We start from the raw sequence: 18,755 nt of genomic DNA on the forward strand, positions 1-18,755 counted from the left end.
TAATATTAATTTTAGGTACCTTGCAAGTGTATTTTGAAACCATTTTTCCCCTGCTGCCATCACGGAGACTCTTTATTAGCTCTTCCCTATATGAATGCAGCATTATCCTCTTATCCCCCAATCTCCAGGTCACCCTTCCAGCCCATCTTAATATTGCTTCCGGAGGAGCTTTCCAGTACAAAACTAACCTTGTCTCTCTCAGTGTGTTAAACAGCACCATTGACGCCCCATGTAAAGCCCAGGTGCTTTAATCAGGCATGCATGGGGCCCCTTGATTTTGGCCTTATTTAGTGTCTGATGTTTTCTTGCTATTTGCTCCCATGTACTTACACTCCTGCCCCATAGTAGTTTAAGTGTCATAAACACAAGGACAGTTGTTGCCACAGTGTTTATAGTGGCAAAAAAAAAAAAAAGAATGCAATGTAACTACAGTTCAAATTCTTGAGTAAGTGATGATGGGTCAATGTTATGGAGTAACGTGCAGTGTGTTAAAGTTTTTTTTGCTTGTTACAAGGGATAGAACAAAATTCAAAGTTGTATAAGCCAAAAGGAATGTCAGTTGACACATGTACCTAAGAAGATCAAGGGATGGACTGGCTCCTTGTGTGACATGCAGAGCTTAGAACAGTGTCATCTGGAGAATATCTGTCTTCTCTGTCTCTTGGCTCCACTTTCTTTGCGTTAATTTTATTCTTCAGCAGCTCTTCTAAGCCGTAGCCAGCAGTGGTTTGTGTTCTCCCAGCTTAAGGACCCCAGTGGAGAAACACCTGCTTCCTAGTAGTGACAGCAAAAGTGCTGGTTTTATTGGCCTGGCTGGAGTCACATGAAAATTCTCGAGGCAGTTACTATGGCAAGGGGGCTGGAATTTCTTGGCTGAGTTACGTGCCCGTTACTGGAGCTCAGTGCTAAAGCCAGCCCTACTCAGCTGAAAAGGGGATTACAGGGGCAGGGTCTCCCTAGAGAAAATTGCATCGCTGATACCAGAATGAGGAGGGATGGATTCTGAGCTGGCAAAAGTGACAGAGGTCCCCTAATGCGGTGCTGCCTTTAAAAGACCCAGAAGGATGATTCTGACACTTACGTACAAGGTGCAGAGTGATGTGGGAGTGTGTGCGGTGTGCGACGACTGAGAACTGTGAGAGTGCACACGCTGAACTGCTCGCCTAGCTTATCCCAGGGGAGTCTGATTGCAGAAGGTAGAGGGCCCGTTATAATAATTCCGTTGTATATCTCTGTACTGTTAGACTTTTTGCCAAGAGCACATACTATTTTTCTAAGAATAATGAAAAAAATATAAAACCTAAAAGTTACAATGAAGAGTTTTCTTGAATATTGTAATACCTGGCAGTTGCTCTTTGGGTGGTGGTAGTAGTAATAATAGCTAACATTCACTAAGTACTTTGTCTGCATCAGACAAACTGTTCATATTTTATAACTTTTCATTTAACCCTCACATTAACCTTCTGAGGTATAATTAGTAACAATGATTGACATGTGTATAAGCTGAAACTTAGAGAAGTTGTTAGTTCTTCCTGGACCTAGTTGTCAGAATGACCTGGAGAACTCAAACAAACAAACAAACAAACAAACGTATCCCTGGCCCTGCTTTGGGCTGCCAAATCAAAATCTCAGAGGTAGAGCCTAATCCTGTGTATTTAACAGGCACCCCCAAGTGATTCATTTGTAGTCAGTTTATTGCTGGAGTTTGTTTGGGAATCCCACTGGTTCGTGTATTTAACTCACGGTAGCACGAGCTGAAGAACCAGAGCTGAGTTTCAGACCTTAACAACTGCACTATTAATAGCATGGTTATTGTCCCTGTTAAAGTTCTACACTAGGTTTTTGGTTAGATTAACCTTTGTATCAATAGAACAATATGAAAATCTCAACAATAGTTACAAGGTTTATTTCTATAAGGAAGAATTCTGAATTCTAGGCCTCTGATTTACAATGACCTTTTGAAATATAAAACAAAGATTTGCTCAAAGCAAGAGAATCTTTTCATTGGAGTGTATTATGTATTACAAAGGTTAGCAGATAGGCAATTTTTTTACTGTAACAACATATTACTATTACACATTCGTGAAATATGGTGACACAGGTATATTGTTTCATAGAGTACTATTGTTTCTACTTATTAGATTAGCACTTTTTTGTCTATTTAATAAAAAATAAAATAAGAAAAACACCCATCACTCTTCATCTATCTCTCTCTCTCTCTCTCTCTCTCTCTCTCTCTCTCTCTCTCTCACACTCACAGAAGCATATTTTGGTTAAGCACCAACATAATTTCTTCTCTTAACACCCTCAGTGTAAAAATCTGATTTTCAGTTCAATTTTGCAAATATTGCTATTCTGTGCTTTTTTAGCATTTACAAGAAGGAAATCAGATTTAGGTAATAATTAGGTTTACACAATTAAAATATGCAAACAACCAAATTAAGCTAGGATAATGATGATTTCCTAGAAGTAGTTAAATTTGATTTTCCTAGTGTGTTTGTTGTCATTGAGCAGATGATAAAGAACTGAGATAGGAATGCAGGCAGTTCAAGTCCACTTCAGCTTCAGTGCACACAAAGCAGCAAAAATATCACATAGAAAAGACAGTGAATGTTGTCCCTTGGATTCAGTGTGGTGCCATCATTCTTCACAGTTGTGTTCATGGTGGTGGCTATCTTCGTGGTCACTGCTGCTGTCACAGTTGTCTTGGGATTCAAGTGTGAGGTTGTTTTAGAATTTGCTGCTTTCAGAGTTGTCTTGGGATTGGAGTGTGAGGTTGTCTTAGGATTTGGTGCTTTCAGAGTTGTCTTGGGATTGGAGTGTGAGGTTGTCTTAGGATTTGGTGCTTTCAGAGTTGTCTTGGGATTGGAGTGTGAGGTTGTCTTAGGATTTGGTGCTTTCAGAGTTGTCTTGGGATTCGAGTGTGAGGTTGTCTTAGAATTTGGTGCTTTCAGAGTTGTCGTGGGATTCGACTGTGAGGTTGTCTTAGGATTTGGGCTTATCGTAGGAATCAGGGTCGTTGGGTGATTTGGAGTTGTCTTGGAATCTGGAGATGCCTTAGAACTCAAACTCTTCATGGTACTTGTGACTGTCATAGAACTTGAAGTCGTCAGGTCCCCCAAAGTATAACCAACAAATAGGAGGAATAGGCTGATGAGCAAGAGCTTGAACATCATTTTCCTGTTTAAAAATATTTATAGAAATTTAATCTAAGACTTGGATGACAGACAAAAGTTTAAGGACTATCTTTGTTAAAAGGGGAGAAAAATAAAGGAACCTTGTCAGCACTGGGGAAATGCCAACCTTTTGGTTTATATAAAGTTTTTAAGATAGAAGGAGATTTAGAAGTGATCAAAATCCACCCCTCATCTTACAAATAGGCTCAGGCAAAAGAGCGTAACTTGCCTGAGGATGCACATCTAAAAATGACCAGAACTAGAACGTGAATCTGAGTCTTAGTCCAGTGTTTTTTAGATGTGGATTGTGAAGACATAGAATAGACTTATACCAAAAAGTTTAATAGTAAACCATTTTTAAATTAAGGCTAATTTCCTTTTATCTTATATTCAAATATAATGGCTTACTACATTTGAGATAATGCAGCTAGCCCATGCTTAGCATAGTTAACTATTCTTTTTTTTTTAACTTGAAGCTCAAATTTTAATTTTAGAAATCTAATATACTAAAAGTTACATTTGGTTTTAATCTGTAATTGAGAAAATTTCAATTTAATATTACCTTTTAATGTTTTTTCTTTGAAGATTGAGAATTCAGGCTTTCTCCAGTGTCCTATGTGGAATCTGATTTTTTACTCACTGTGGGCTATTTAAATATAATTAGAGAGTAAGTCACGTGTTCCAAACTTGACCTGCCATTCGCTCTTTGGAAATACCCTATTGAGTGTTTTCCAGACAACCTAGTGTAAACAGATGGACTTTGGCAGAGATCACAGAATTCAAGTAAAGTCTTTCTAAAATCTAATTACTCATTTAAAGAATCCAGTGAATGCCACCTTGTTATTTCTCTTATGCATGCGTACATTATGAATTTCTTCTCTGGACTGACTGTAGAGAAATAGGTACTGCTCTTCCTGCTGTGACTATCATGAGTTAAAATCAAGTACATGTATTGAAGATGGATGTCCATGGGTTTTTTTCCCCCTGACACATCTTTTTCATAAGTTCACAGGGTGGTTTCTGGCCATGGTCATTTTGAAGTAGGAATGTAGCATTTTGGGAGTTTAATTTCTAGTAAATAAAGTAACCTATTAGGAAAGGTTAAACTTTATGAATATAAAACTAATGTAATAATAAAAGGATTGTGTATGACAGTGATACTTTCCTACTGGGTTTAAAAAGAGTGTTTGAATACATTAAATCACCATTAAAGAATTTGAATAGATTTCTTAAAGAAATTTTGTCTTTTGATCACTCCTTTTCCTGGGTAATCAGCGTACAGGGAAGTGGGGTCATGCTGCACTAATGCTCTCCTCACTTGGGCCACCGCTCTTCACAGCTCGCAGGCTGTGAACAGTGGCCTTGACACACAAGGAAATCGCTACGCAAATAGTGAAAGTACAAGTCTGTACAAGTACAAGTACAAGTCTCAGCTCTCTCGTTTTACTTTGCCGTGAGCTTTTTTTCCACCTGAATGAATAGAACCGGTGCCAGCTAAATCCTGTTTATACGGTACATATATAGAACCTTTCTTAGCTGGCAGTTAGCTTGATCATGCCTAAGAATTAACATGAAAAGCCTCTTAGCAACCAAAGTAGATACTATAAATCAGAGTACTGAGATAATGCACAGACCACTCTTTATTGATACTTACACATATCAATCTCAGCTTATTTAGAATTCAACATTTTCCCTTTCCTATTCTGCTATATTCTTTTTATAATCTCTTTCTCAGGTAGTTGCATCGTTACCTAGCCAAATGGCTCTCCAGCCTTGGATTTCTCATTATCTTTTTCATACTTATTTTTAAGCTGCACAGGCCTCTTGATGATAATGAAGTAAAATTTAAAGCTCTGAACTCTTCAGCACTCAAATGCTCCCAAACAAAAATCATTTGCCATTATTCAGACCTTGAAATACCTTCCCCTCCGTATCTTCGTGCAGGGTTCCCTACCTGCCCACAGTACTTCTTCCTCATTCAAAATCCTGTTCCTGCTTCGGGGTCTAACTCAGATGGCGGCACCTTCGATGGGAGCCTTCCCTGTTTCTGTGCTTCACGTCAGTCGTTTAAGACTTACTTAAAAGGAAACTTAAGCCTTTCTCAGAAAACCAGTAAACAAAAGATAAATGGTAAAAAAGAAACACAGAAGTAGTAAATGCCTGTTTCCTATCATATAGGTACCACACTTCAAAATACCACTGGCTTACAAGATAAAGCCTTTATCCTTAGCATCTTATAAAGTCTCTTTATAATCCATTATGCCAGGGGTGTCAAACTCATTTTCACCGGGGGCCACATCAGCCTCGTGGTTGCCTTCAAAGGGCCGAATGTAATTTTAGGACTGTATAAATGTAACTACTCCTTAACTGTTAAGTGAGAGCTCAGCGATGCCACTGAGTAGAAACAAGGTGCCGGACGAGATGAAACTAGGTGGAGTTGGCCCGCAGGCCTTGTGTTTGCCGCCTGCGCATTAGGCCGTTCAGCAATTATTTGCAAGGTTGCTGAACTGTAGCAGAAGATTGAAAGTCATTTTGGTAAGAGGCAAGATGCTGGCCTTATTTCAGAAATACGATAATGCCACCAGCATTGATGTTGTTCCAAGTAAGCCTTATATGACTTCTGCGCTGTTCTCAGAAAAGTGTGTTCACGATACATTGCTAAGGGTAGCATCAGGGCAGTCGTTAAGAAGACTTTAGGAACTGGCAAGGCCGCAAAGTCTGCCCAGAAAGCTCAGAATGCCAAATGAACATTCTGTACATTACCTCCACTAAAACCATTTCTCTCAAAAGTTTAATAGCCCTGGCTGGTGTGGCTCAGTGGATTGAGCACCAGCCTGTGAACCAAAAGGTTGCAGGTTCGATTCCCAGTTGGGGTACATGCCTGGGTTGCAAGCTAGGTCCCCAGTTTGGGGGGGTGTGAGAGGCAACCACACATTGATGTTTCTCTCCATCTCTCTTTCTCCTCCCCTTCCCCTCTCTCTAAAGGAAAATAAATAACATTTTTTAAAAATAAAATAAAATTATTTTTAAAAAGTTTAATAAAAAGAGACTAGCCATCATAGTGTATAGAACATTTTTGAAGGATGCTCCAGACTTTATATTATATGCCTTACCTTTGTTTTAGCAACTCAGCACTTGCCCTTGTCTGTCTTTTTAGGCAAATTTTGATAAATGCCCATGTTAGAATATAATTTTTCTCTTTTAAAATTGAGATGTAATTGACATATAACATTATATTAGTTTCAGGTGTACAACCTGATTCAATATGTGTATATATTGCAAATGATTACCAGAAGAGTCTAGTTAACATCTGTCACCTCACAAAAAATTTTTTTCTTGTGATGAAAACTTTAAAAATTTATTCTCTTAGCAACTTTTGAATATATAATACAGCATAATTAACTATAGTCACCATACTGTACATTATATCCCCAGGACTTACTTATTTTAAACTAGAAGTTTGTACCTTTTGGTCACCTTCACTCATGATTCTCACCCTTGCTCTCCCCCGGTCCCTCTGGGCAGCTGCCAATCTGTTCTCTGTATCTATGAGTTCGGTTTGGTTTGTTTTGTTTTGTTTTACATTCCACATATAAGTGAAATCATATAGTATTTGTCTTTCTCTGATTGTCTTACTTTACTTAGCATAATGCCTTCAGGTCCGTCCATATTGTTGCAGATGTCAGGATTATTTTTTTCCTTTTTATGGCTGAATAGTATTCCATTGTAGTCATATACCACATTTTCTTTATTCATTCACGTATCGATGGACACTTAGGTTATTTCTGTGTCTTGGCTATTTGGAGGTGCACAGAATATAATTTTTTTGTTCACCGATGGGACTTTTAGCTCCTAGGTCTTAGATGTCTTTGTGTGGATACCCCAAAAATATAGCAGAGTAGATGACATTTCATCGGACACTTAATGAGTGAACCTAGCTCTTAATTATTGTAGTATGTAATCGTTTAATGATAGTGTTAAAACTAATCATCAGTTTTAATTACGGACACACAATTGTAGTTTGAAGGAAGATTTGATTTAAGAAAGTGATTAGAATTGAAGTTCTAAATTGAGTCAAAAGGTTTCTTGAGTGATTTCATTTTCTGTGCTACTTGATTTAGAGAAGTGTAGTGGCCTTGGGTGTTAGTGCAGCAAGGGTTCGCATTACTCATCGAAGGTGACGGGATGATTGATACACACCGAATAGGCTGTGGTTCTCACTTGACTTGTACTTCCAAAAACGGTGGCCAGTGCCTGCGGCCCATCTGCTGCTGTGCAGAAACAGTTGTTGTTTTGCATCAACTGTGGTTCACCTCTTTCAGTAGATAAGTACGTAATACTCGAAAGGAACCTTGAGATGTACTTGCAAGGTTTGATTACATAAAACAACATGGAAAGATTTTAAAACAAACATCTAAGATTAAGTACAGCCAAGTGAATATCGTCACCTTCTGAAGAGTTGCTATTAGAGATGGTGTACGTACTTCAAACCCTGCTGCCTTTGAGCACATTTTAGGGAGATACATTTTTGGAAGGTACGGTCAAATGAGGCGTGTTTCGTTTTTTTGTTTTTTTTTTTAATGTGATAGGAAAAATGTTATACTTGAAAATTTTTGACAAAGCAAATGTCAAGTTTAGTAATACTATTTTTTTGTTGTTGTTTAAAATGAGTCTTTTTCTTGTGTGACTTCTAAACTGGCCCTTAGGAGTGTTTGAAAGGAGGGGCCCCAAAGCTGTTTTCAATAATCACATATTCGTTGGCATAAGAGTTAGTAATGACTCGAACATGACTGCTTTGAAGAAACATACAAAAATTTAGATGTATCACATGTGACACTTGTGTTTATAGTCAGTCAACTCGTAGTTAATGTATGAAGATGTTGTTTTACTAGTTTCAGGTGATTTCTGGATCCTTTAGTTAATTTTAATATGTCTTAAAGACACTTGACCTTTTACAGTATGTCTTTAAGTTCATATTTAATGTCCTACCACCTACAGCTTAAAAATTTTAGTCTCAGGGCAAGAGAGTCATAATACCTCACCCAAATATACTTTGTTAAAACAAGAAAGAATTTTTGGCAGATCGTAGTAGAAAAGCTATACTGTGAGGATATATTGGAGTCTGTAAATAGGTGAAATTATTTTTAAGCATTTATGTGCTTTCTTTAATTATTTGTCATCGGTATGAGAAAATATAGCTGAGCTGCTGATGTCTGAGTAATAGAACTGGTAAATGGATGTGGCTGTGTGCCAGTCCCTCTTAAACTGCGCAGCGTCTCAGATGCAACAGTGGTCGCTGAGGCTTCAGCTGGCAAACAGAAGCCTTCCTGGTGGTTATTGTGGTGTGTGGCATCCTCGTTTCCCCTGACTGATGCTTCGTTTTTTTCCTTTCTCAATGAAAAGCCATTATACCTTAGTTTATTTTCTGTTGAGGCAAGCATTTGACAGGCCTTTGAACTCCTGCAGCCTTCCAAGGTGTTCATTTGTTTGTTTGAACTGTAACTGTGACTATGGGCAACAAAATAATACAAAGATAAAAACTGCATTTCCTGGTATTGAGTATACCAGGAAATTTATTTGATACTTGACTGTGAGATACTCTTGTGAAATACTCAGATATCTAATTTTTTAGTGATAAATTATATTTCCCATAGGATAAATAAATAACAAACCTTGTAAACTAGCTATTTGAAGGGTAACTAAAGAGGGCAGATACTTGGGAATTATGTACCAGTTTGGGTTCAGTCATTTCTATTTCTGACCTTGTTAATCATGTAAGAAGCTCTTAAACAAGGGATACCACTAATCTTTAAAATTTTTACGTAGCACCTAGACAGTGCTTTAATATACATGATTTAATCTGTTCTTTAAAATACCCATATAGGATACATGTTCTTAATATTGTAGATTTTTACCAGAGGACGTATTAATTCCTTGCCCAAGGCACTAATGCAGGTGACAAAAGCTTATCTCATGCCCTTTCTATTAAATCTTAATGTGCTTTAAATACACTTAGAGTTACATAGTTTTGCTGTTTTCATGGTGTGTTTTTGTATGTTTAATTTCTGTGCTTTGAACTTAGTGATAATTTCCAACAAATTCAGAGTATCAGCCCCACTCTATAGAAGAGACAAATAGGTGTGTTGAGCATATGTCTCAGCTGGCTCCTAAACATCTTGAACAGAGTTGGGGCACTTCTCAAAGCTGAGCTACTGAAAAACCTCACTTTGCACCACACTTTTTCAAAGTGTAAAGCAAACTAACCTGTTTAACACATTATTAACACATAGAAGTGACATTTGTTTCTGTTTCCCTGATGCACTTCCCTTGAGCAATCTACTTTTACTAAATTGCTCACGGGTACTAGAATCACCCTTTCTCTGGAAATTGCTCCAAGGGTAACTCCCCACTGCCCAGAACTAAATTCTTTTATGACAAGTACCAGCCTCTTCTTTGAGCTCTCTTTTCTCTGGACTGTGAAGCTGTGACTTTGACATAATGGAAGAAACTTCGATTCTAGAATAACACTTGGAGGTTTGACTTAGTCTGTCTTAAGGAGGTCATAATTAGCATACCAGGCACATCTTTGATCGGTATTAATTCATTTTTTTTATTTATAACATCAGATCAAAATGGTCAAAAACTAAACTTCTAGGAGAAAGTGATATCTAAACTGAAATCAAAGGGATGATAAAGGGTTTTCCAGGGGAAGAAGAGGAAGGGGAGAGAACCAGAGAGGACGTACATCATCTGTGAAAGCCTGGTGGCAAGAGAGAGCATGTAGGTTAGAGGGACAAACAGACTCTTAGTCTGAATTTAACAGTGAGGGAGCAGGAAAATTTTAAGATGATACTGTGAAGGGAAGCAAGGCCTGACCCTGCAGTGAGCGATATTATATGGTTCGCTATATTCCCATGTATTTATCAAGAATGATGCTTCCTGTCTTTAAAATAATTCTGTTTGTGTCTTTTGTCCACTTATCTGTTGGGAATCTAAGTGTTTTTCTCATAATCTTTATGAGCTTTAATTAACCATCTCCTTTATTCTCTGAATATTTTTATTAGGCTCATTTTTTCAGCATAAAGAAATTTGAGGGTTTTATAATGGACACATCTATTGATGATATCTCTGATTTTTTTCTTTTTCTAATAAAACTAGCCACCAGATATTTATAAATCCTTCTGTTGGTTTTAAGACTTCCTTTTTTAATGTTACCTCTTTCAGTTCGCTATGTAGCATAGCACCATAGCACATGGAGTGAGTTGGACTGGTTTCCAATTTTCCCAGCGTTGTTTATTGAATTTTCCCTTCCTCTGTGATTCGTGGGGTTTTTTCTGTCTGAAATTCACAGTTTTTGAGAGCTTACGGTGTGGTAAGCACTGTTGTGTAGTTCTAAGCACTTTATACGTATTATCTCATTTTTCCTCCCAACAACCCTATAAGGAAATGGAGTCACGGAGAGTTCCTATGTGAACTCTGCTCCAAGTATGCTACCATTTCTATGTTGGCTTATCTTCCTTTCTGTTTTTATGCCTCTACCATTCTGTCTTAATGTTTACAGTGATATGTTTCCCTCTCAAGAAAGGGTAAGGTACCTTTACTATTTCTTCCTTTTTCTACTTTTGCCTGCTTATTTTTTCATATGAACTTATGTGTTTAATGCTGTGTTCCAAAAAGAATCTGATTAGAATGTTTGTCAGAATTGGCTTAATCCATGAATTACACTGGACATAATCCCATCTTTACAGTATCAGTGAAGGTGTATCTCCTGTACTTAGCCTTGGTGCCTGGTGTGTTCCGGATGCTGAATAAGTATTCATTGAGTGAAAGAATGAATTAATGGAGAGACCTTTGTTTATCATCTCTATCAAGTTTATACCTCTCATTAATGTTTTTTACCTTTTCCTCATTTGGTCCTATGCATTTCATATGAATGTTATTTGTTGGCATTGTTAATTTTGGTGTACTGTTATTGTTATGAATGGTGTCTTTTTTCCTGTAATTTTCTAATTATTTGTTGCCAGCATATGAGAAAATCTTTAATGGTTCCCTATTTATTTTGGTATTTATTTCAAGTTATCCTTCTGAAGGTATTCTTGAGGAATTCTGTAGATGGACAGTTATATCACCTGTTAATAATAACCATTTTCTTTTTTACTTTCCTGTAATTTTATCTGCTGTTTCTGGTTTTTGTTCTGAAATTTTCCAAATAATGTTAAAAAAAATTGATGATAATGGGTATTGGTGCTTGATCCTGATTTTAATAGAAATACAGCATTTTACTTTTAAGCAAGATGTTTGTAAATACATGGTATCATACCTTACCTAGTTCTTTAAACGTGCTTCAAAAAGAGCCCTGGCTGGATGCTTAGCTGGTTCAAGTATTGTCCTGTACACCAAAAGGTTGCGGGTTCTATCCCCTGTCAGGCACGTATGGGAGGCAACCGATTGGTTTGTTTCTCCCTCCCTCTCTCTCTCTCTCTCCTCTCTCGAATGACATTCTTGGGTGAGGATTTTAAAAAATATTTAAAACAATGTACTTGAATAATCTTACAAAGGATTTTAGGTTGACTTTTATTTGACACTTTCGGTGTTAGCGAAAGGATTCTGCGTGTTGCTTCCGAGCATTGCTAGGAAGATTATCGAACAGCACATATTTGTGACCCTTTCAGTTAGCTACAGAAGACGTCCCATTCTGCTGATGGATGAACATGTGTCTGGCTTCCATCTGGGTCCCTATGCCATCGTATCTCAACCTGAATTCTAGAGAGTGGAGGAACAGGACTGAAGCAAATGCACCCTTTCGTTCCCTTGGGTATAGATAGAGCTTGGGTGTTCGCTGGGCTTGGACATACACAAGTAATAGTAATAATCCTAAGACAACAGCAGCACCATTATTGAATTATGCCATTTAATCCTCAGAATAAAACCACTATGAATAAATAAGTCCTGCTAGCCCATATTATAGACAAGGAATCTGTGATACAGAGCATCATAGACCAGTGGTAAGTGGTCCAGAGTTACACAGCTGAGAAGTGGCAGAGGCAGGATTTAGGCCTAGAATCTCTGACACCAGCGCACACTCTTTGCTGCTACTTTATCCCTTATTGCATTCGCTTTTGTGTTCATGTTCTTATTTGAATCCACTTGACTAGTGAGAAACAAGTTACTTGTAAAACAGAAGCCTAAGTTAGGGTTGGATAGGTGGATATATCTTATAAGCTTGAGAGAAAGATTCTGAGAACTAATGTATTTTAAAATATTTATGGAGTCCAGTGATACAGCAGTGCTTGTCTTAGTGGCATATAATGAGCCCACCGCCATTAATAACGCTAAGAATACAATTTCCTTAGAAGGAAGTAGTGTTTAATTACTTTAAGGCTAGATAATACTTCCTTCTAAGGACTTATAGTTGACGTGTGTTGTACTTGTAAATTTACTGAGTTTTTCATCTGTATTTTGCAGACATGTCAGTAAGATTGGTATAATCCATAGGTGCTGATAATGCTGTGATCCATAATTTTACTTTCTTGTCGCTTTTCCCCATTGTATTCTAAGACAACACTGAATTTTTGACACCTTCAGAGTAAAAGACATTACCTCTGAGAAACATTCTGTGAAACTCAGCATATTTTTTTTTTTTAAACAAGTTGCTAGAGTGAGGTAGAGTAGAAAATATCTAAGCCGGTAGCCTCTGTCATCAGTGGTGAAGACAGTAGATCAGTGATTGGGAGGAAGTGGGAACGGCTTGCTCATTGGGAAAAGTAATGCATTTTAAAACCATTTAGCAGATTATTTCAAATAACCCCTTGTCTTCACCGTGAAATTCCCCAACCTAGTGAGCCAATTAGGTTTGCTGGGGCACAAAAATGTTCAAGAGCCACCTTCCTAGTCAGCATAGGAGAGGAATTGCTTTATTGAAGTTTAACAATAATTTTTCCGTAAGCCTGGCATTTAAAAGGAAAAAAACAAGAGAGCATCAGGAGGCTCTTGCCCTTCCTTCCCCTCTCCACGTCAATAGAAGTGTTCCCAGGTCTGTAAAGAAGTCTATCTTAATTTTAAAACTTCGTAGGAAGGAGCATAAAATTTTCTGTCTGTGTTCTTTTTCCCAGCTCTAGGAGTGCTTGATGTGGACTCCTCCTTACGTCTCACAAATTCAGCACCTCATTTGTGGCTCACACATTTCGAAACGCTGTCCTGCATGTTAATCTAGCCTTGTTTCAGGGCTTCTTTTTCTGACTCTTGGCTTTTACTTACGTTTTTATCTAATTCATGAGATGGCTTACTTTTATATTTGAAGAAGATTCTTGATTTTCTTCTAGTTGGATTCCTAGTGCAGTTAGATTTGGAGTATCAAGATTTGTTTCATGCGCAGCCCTAGTCCTGTTGTCTGCTTTGTTGGGTTCATCGTCCGGTTGTAGCTCAAAATGAATCCCATTCTTTTTTCCCTTCCTGCTTTCTTGTCCTCGCCCTCCCTCCCGCAGTACTGCCCATGCTCGTTAGGTCCCCATGATTTTATTCTGAAACTAAATCTCGTTTTTAATTTAGGCAAGTCAGATTCTAATTCCTGATGTGCAAAAAATAAATTTTTCTCTCCTGCACATAGAAGACTTTCAATTTCGTAAATATTTAAATTTCCATTAATAAATGATTTGTTAAACATGCACTAAAACTGTTCCTTTATATGACTTTAAACCTAAACTTTTTATTGTTTTTAATACCTTCTTAAATGCAAAAAACAAAGCCATTAAACTTTCCTCATTAAAATGCAAAGCCTAGTGTCTTCTAGCTTTTTGAAGAGCTTTTGTCCATTATATAATCTGTAAAGTAGCCAAGAGTTCCTCAGAAGCAAGACATCATCTAGATTTAAAACAATTATGGCTTGTGTGTAAAATAATGACATGGCATAATCATTCATGGGGTGGCGACCACAGCTTTACTCTAGTGGCAAAACCCTTGGGTGCCTCCAACATCTCACTTACCATACAGACTTTTACCCGGGCACCCTAGGGCAAAAATGAAGAGGCCACTTTCAGCCTTACTCAGTCAATTAAGTGGGTATGACTGGAAAGCCAAATGACACGGTTATGAGCATAGACCATTTATTTTTTCCCAGATGTTTTGACAGTGTAAACATACATAAAATACATATTAAAGTTAAGATGCTTTATATCTTGTGCAATAAATTGAAGCCTTAAAAAGAAAACGTTTCATTAAAAAAAAAAGAAAGAAAATCATTAGTTTTACTTAAGACAGTAAAATAGCAGCAAGTACCAAGACATTGTGCACTTCTTTTATTTAAGACAAATTACTTCATTTACATCAGATCAGAAAGGTAACACTGGCTTTCTTGAATACTTAATATATTTGAGTCACTGGTTAGATGGGGGCATAGTTTCCCAGCTGTACATCAGGGAGGAGTTCTTTCATTAGTTGCTGACGGTGCAGGCCCTCAGACGGCCCGCACAACCACAGCATTGAGCATTAAGAGAAACAACGCATTTACTTTCCAAGCACTTGCCGCAGAAGGTAGAGTCTTTGCGTTTGTGGTGGTCTCTTCCCTCCGTAAGTTAAGGGTTGTGCTTTGTGGAGGCATTTCAGAGAAATTATTTGGCATGCCACTGGTAATACTTAGGGTCATGGGTGTCGGGGATGATTTTTTTGAGCTAGTGAGGCTTGTGTTTGTAACCATTCCATCTTGGAGATGAATAGTTAGCGTTGCAGCTGCTGCTTCGTGTGAATTGATCATTTCTGTGGATGTGTCTTCTGCATAGGGCACAAAAGCCTTGTCAGTGCTAGTAAAGGTGGTGTCTTTGCTTAGAGTGGCGCCAAATGTTGTTTCCTTTGTTCGGTATTGTTTGGGAATTTTGGTCACTTTGGATTGAGTTACCACACTCAGAGAGTTAATGGTGTCCACTGTCTGCATCCCACTTACAGTGAACAAGCTTGAGGTAAATCCAGAAGGTGTGGGGTATATGTTATGTTCCTTCAAAGATGATATTTGGCTAGAACAGGGAGTCCCTATGACATGGGCTTTTGTTTGCATCATCCACTTCAATAAGTAAGTAATGTTTTGTGTGTGATCACATGACCACCTGTTATTGTAAAGGGTTATTTCTTGCAACTGAAAGAGTTGGTCAAAAGCTTCATCTGGAATGAATGTGAATTTGTTGTTGTGCAGGTAAAGATGCGTGAGATTGGTCAGGTTTATTAATGTTCCTGGAAGGATTTGTGTCAAGGAATTATTAGACAGGTCCACAGTGTGTAATTTGGAGGGCATGTTGGTTGGAACTGTCCAAAGTTTGTTACTACTTAGGTTGAGAACCTCAAGGCTTCTTAGTGTATTTTTAATGAGGACAACCTTTTCCAGCATGTTCTTAGAAACATCCAGATATTTTAGGTTCCACTGATAAGCAGTATCAGATTTGTCAAGCAGTTTAATGTTGTTGTTAGCAGCAGACATATTCCAGAGGGACCGAGGTAATTGAGCAGGGAGGCTTTCCAGCCTGTTGTTCGAAATGTCCAAGGTCCTCAGATTAGTGTATTGGGTTAACTGGTTATGCAGATCAGTAAAGTGGTTATAAGACAGATTTAAATGGATAATATTCTCTTGCAGTCCAGCTGGTAATGTAGTCAAGTTTCTGCCTGAACAGTCCACATGCCTGTGCCTTTCTGTGCATATACATTGGAGAGGGCAAATGCATAAAATACCAGGTGTGAGAAACAGAAGGATGAACAGGCTGGGAGACATTTTCAGTATCTGATATTCCATCAAAGCCTGGAAACAAACAGATATACCCTTCTTTTAATATGCAAATACAATTAGGCATCTGCCTGGGTCAGTTAGCATTAGGCAAATTTTCAATAAACCTCGTTGTTGTTGAGTCCTTTTATAATTGTTCCAGTGATTAAACTAACAAAGCTCCCCTTCATTTACAGTCCAAATGCTTAATCCTTCAACTGGGGCTATGTGGTAGAGATTCTCTCCCCCTACTCTCTCCTGCATTTTCTCCTTTATTTTCTCTCTTCTTTTACACAGTCTTTCTTGTTTATCTTCCCAGAGCTGTAATATTATAAAATAGCATTCTCTGCAAATAAAGAGTTGGAATCTTAAGCTATTAGTGTTTTTTATATTCTTTTTACTCAGATGGGAAAAAATGGCTGTCGTGCCTCTTTTTTTAAATCTCTGCAGTAATGTAATAGTGTGTATGTGTGTGTGCGTGTGTGTAGGATGAGATTTTATTTAGATATTAAAGCAATACTTTGAAATTCATCTTTGTATTTTTAGGATAAATATATCCTTGCAAAACATTTTAAGGCACTTGCAAAATCCAAACCAACACCATACCTTCAAACCTCACATTTTATAAAGTGATTTTTCTTCTACATATTTCAGTGCCGATTCTAAAAGAAAACAATGTGTATATTTACAAAGTGAATGGATATTGAAGAGAAATTTCTCCACTGACACTGCAGCAAATTTCTGGTGCATGCATTTGCTATTGAAAATATATTAAATCCTAACGTTGTTTTTCTTTAAAAAAAAAAAAAAGGAAAAAAAAAGGAACAAAATTCCAAGGTCAATCTTTTACTGATTTAAATAACATCTTACCATAGTGTCGTTTTCAGCATCAGCATCTCATTTTCTCCGGGAAACTTAAGCTTAAAGGTCGCCTTGTTCTGGAGAGTAGGAACCGCTTCTGGCTGTGGGCTGTGCTTGCCTGCTCAGCTGCATTGTGTTGCTGTGAGCCGAAGCTCTGCAACCACCTGATCAGTACCACATCGGAGGACTGCAGAGCTGTCATTGGTGCTGACTCAAATTTATTGCAAGAGGTGCACTCGCAACAAAATGGACCCAATTTTTTCTCTAAATTTGTAGCTTTAAGCATACCTACACATCTCAGATGTGCTATAGGATGGAATGCCTCACACACAGCAGATCTGGACCTTACTCATTTCTGTGTATTTGTCTGAGCTTATGTTCCACATTTTAATACTTGCCTCGTGAAGAATTCGTGGGGAGGTTTTAATGCCTCTACTCTTCATCTCTTTTACATGTTGAAAAACGTTGAAAATGAATTTGACCTTCCTCATGGACAGTTTTCTAAGATATTAGTTTAACTATTTTGAACTCCTACCTTATTTTCTTTTCTAAAAAAAGGGTACAGTTACTGTGTCACTTTTTAAAGTAGCCTGATACAATCTGTTTGATTTCCATGTACCCCCCCCGCAACATGATGGTTGTTATGTATAGTCAGCTTTTCAAATTTATCAGTCACTTAAATATTATTCTTCCTTTATGGGATGTAAGAACTACCTAAATGTGATTATTTTGTCTTTATCTTTCTGATATAAAGGATCATTTGACCCAGGCTGCCACAAGCAAGGCTACATTTTTAAATGAGTATCTTATGCTTTTAACTATCAGTTCATGTGATAAAATAAATGTGTTTTATTTATGACCTTTGGGGTTAAGGATTCTTTATCTTTCTGAAACTGTGGTCAGTGAGTATGAGTCTTATTTTCTCCAGAGACCTCTTTGATACTATATGAATGACCATCTATTTGATTTTATGTTTTAAAAACAACAGTATCAATTTCAGGTGACTTCTTCAGACTGTTTTACATTTTATCTTACGAGAAAGCAATTTATACTTTTGAGATTATGTGAAATAATATAAAAGGCAACACTTTGGTCATGAGTTTAATAAAATGAGACCAGATTTATGATAGCTTCTGCTCCACTCTTTAGTGAACCGATTGTATAATCTAAAACTTGTCTAATTTCCAGAATATTCAGTTTACCTTAGAAAAGAAAGCAAATAAAGTTATGGCATGTTCATTACAAATCGTTACCATTTAAAAACCAGCAGTTACTAGCATATTACATTTAAGGAAAACCTTTCTATATCTAGTTATTAATTCATTTGTTTTTTTCTGACTTACATTTGCCATTATTTTACCTCAATTAGAATTTAAGTTTAGTATTAAAACTTGAAGTTTATTTTCTTAGAAAGCAAACTATAATCTAGGAGCCACCTTTTGTATTAACTAATGTTCCTCGAAAAGTATCTACATTTTTTAAAGTCTGCAGTGTTAGAAATTTATTATTGATTAGGTACCGTAGTTTTCGCAGTATAAGATGCACTCCGCCCACCCCCAATTTGGGAGGAAAATGGGGGTGCATCTTATAGTCCAAATGTAGCTTACCTGGCTGAGGGGGGCGGTGGCGGTGGAGCGGGGTTTTTTTCCTATTTTCCTCCTCTAAAACCTGGGCATGTCTTATGGTCCCATGCGTCTTATAGTCCGAAAAACACAGTACTTTATTCCCGCTTCACTTTGAGGGTTCAGCCTTGGACTCTTAATAAGATTCTTTCTATGGATTTCAGAAACCAGTCATCAATTGGGGCTTGAAGTAATGTGTTAAAAATACTCCATTCGGCAATATTGTTATGGAAATAGGGAATGTTTTGACATTTAGATTTCTTCTGTTCCAGCTCTTATACATTATTACTCTTCAAGGGATGTGTCTTCAAAGGATGTGTCTTCAAGGGATGTGATGGAGGGTCAATTTACCAA

At 37.5% G+C, this 18,755-nt stretch overlaps 2 protein-coding genes across 7 annotated transcripts in view; one reads left to right on the forward strand and one right to left on the reverse strand.

The window, feature by feature from the left end:
• NF1 (neurofibromin 1) overlaps positions 1-18,755 on the forward strand; it is a 220,448-nt gene that overhangs the window by 135,259 nt on the left and 66,434 nt on the right. The gene's annotated exons all lie outside the window — the stretch shown is intronic.
• On the reverse strand, positions 14,265-16,900 carry OMG (oligodendrocyte myelin glycoprotein). The gene is made up of 2 exons (XM_024564788.3): positions 16,789-16,900; positions 14,265-15,954 (listed from the first exon to the last, which is right to left on the reverse strand). The coding sequence occupies exons 1-2, from the start codon at positions 16,789-16,791 to the stop codon at positions 14,629-14,631; spliced, it is 1,329 nt and encodes a 442-aa protein (XP_024420556.2). The 5' UTR covers positions 16,792-16,900; the 3' UTR covers positions 14,265-14,628.

This window comes from Desmodus rotundus, chromosome 9 (genome assembly GCF_022682495.2).
Source record: "Desmodus rotundus isolate HL8 chromosome 9, HLdesRot8A.1, whole genome shotgun sequence".
Classification (NCBI taxonomy): domain Eukaryota; kingdom Metazoa; phylum Chordata; class Mammalia; order Chiroptera; family Phyllostomidae; genus Desmodus; species Desmodus rotundus.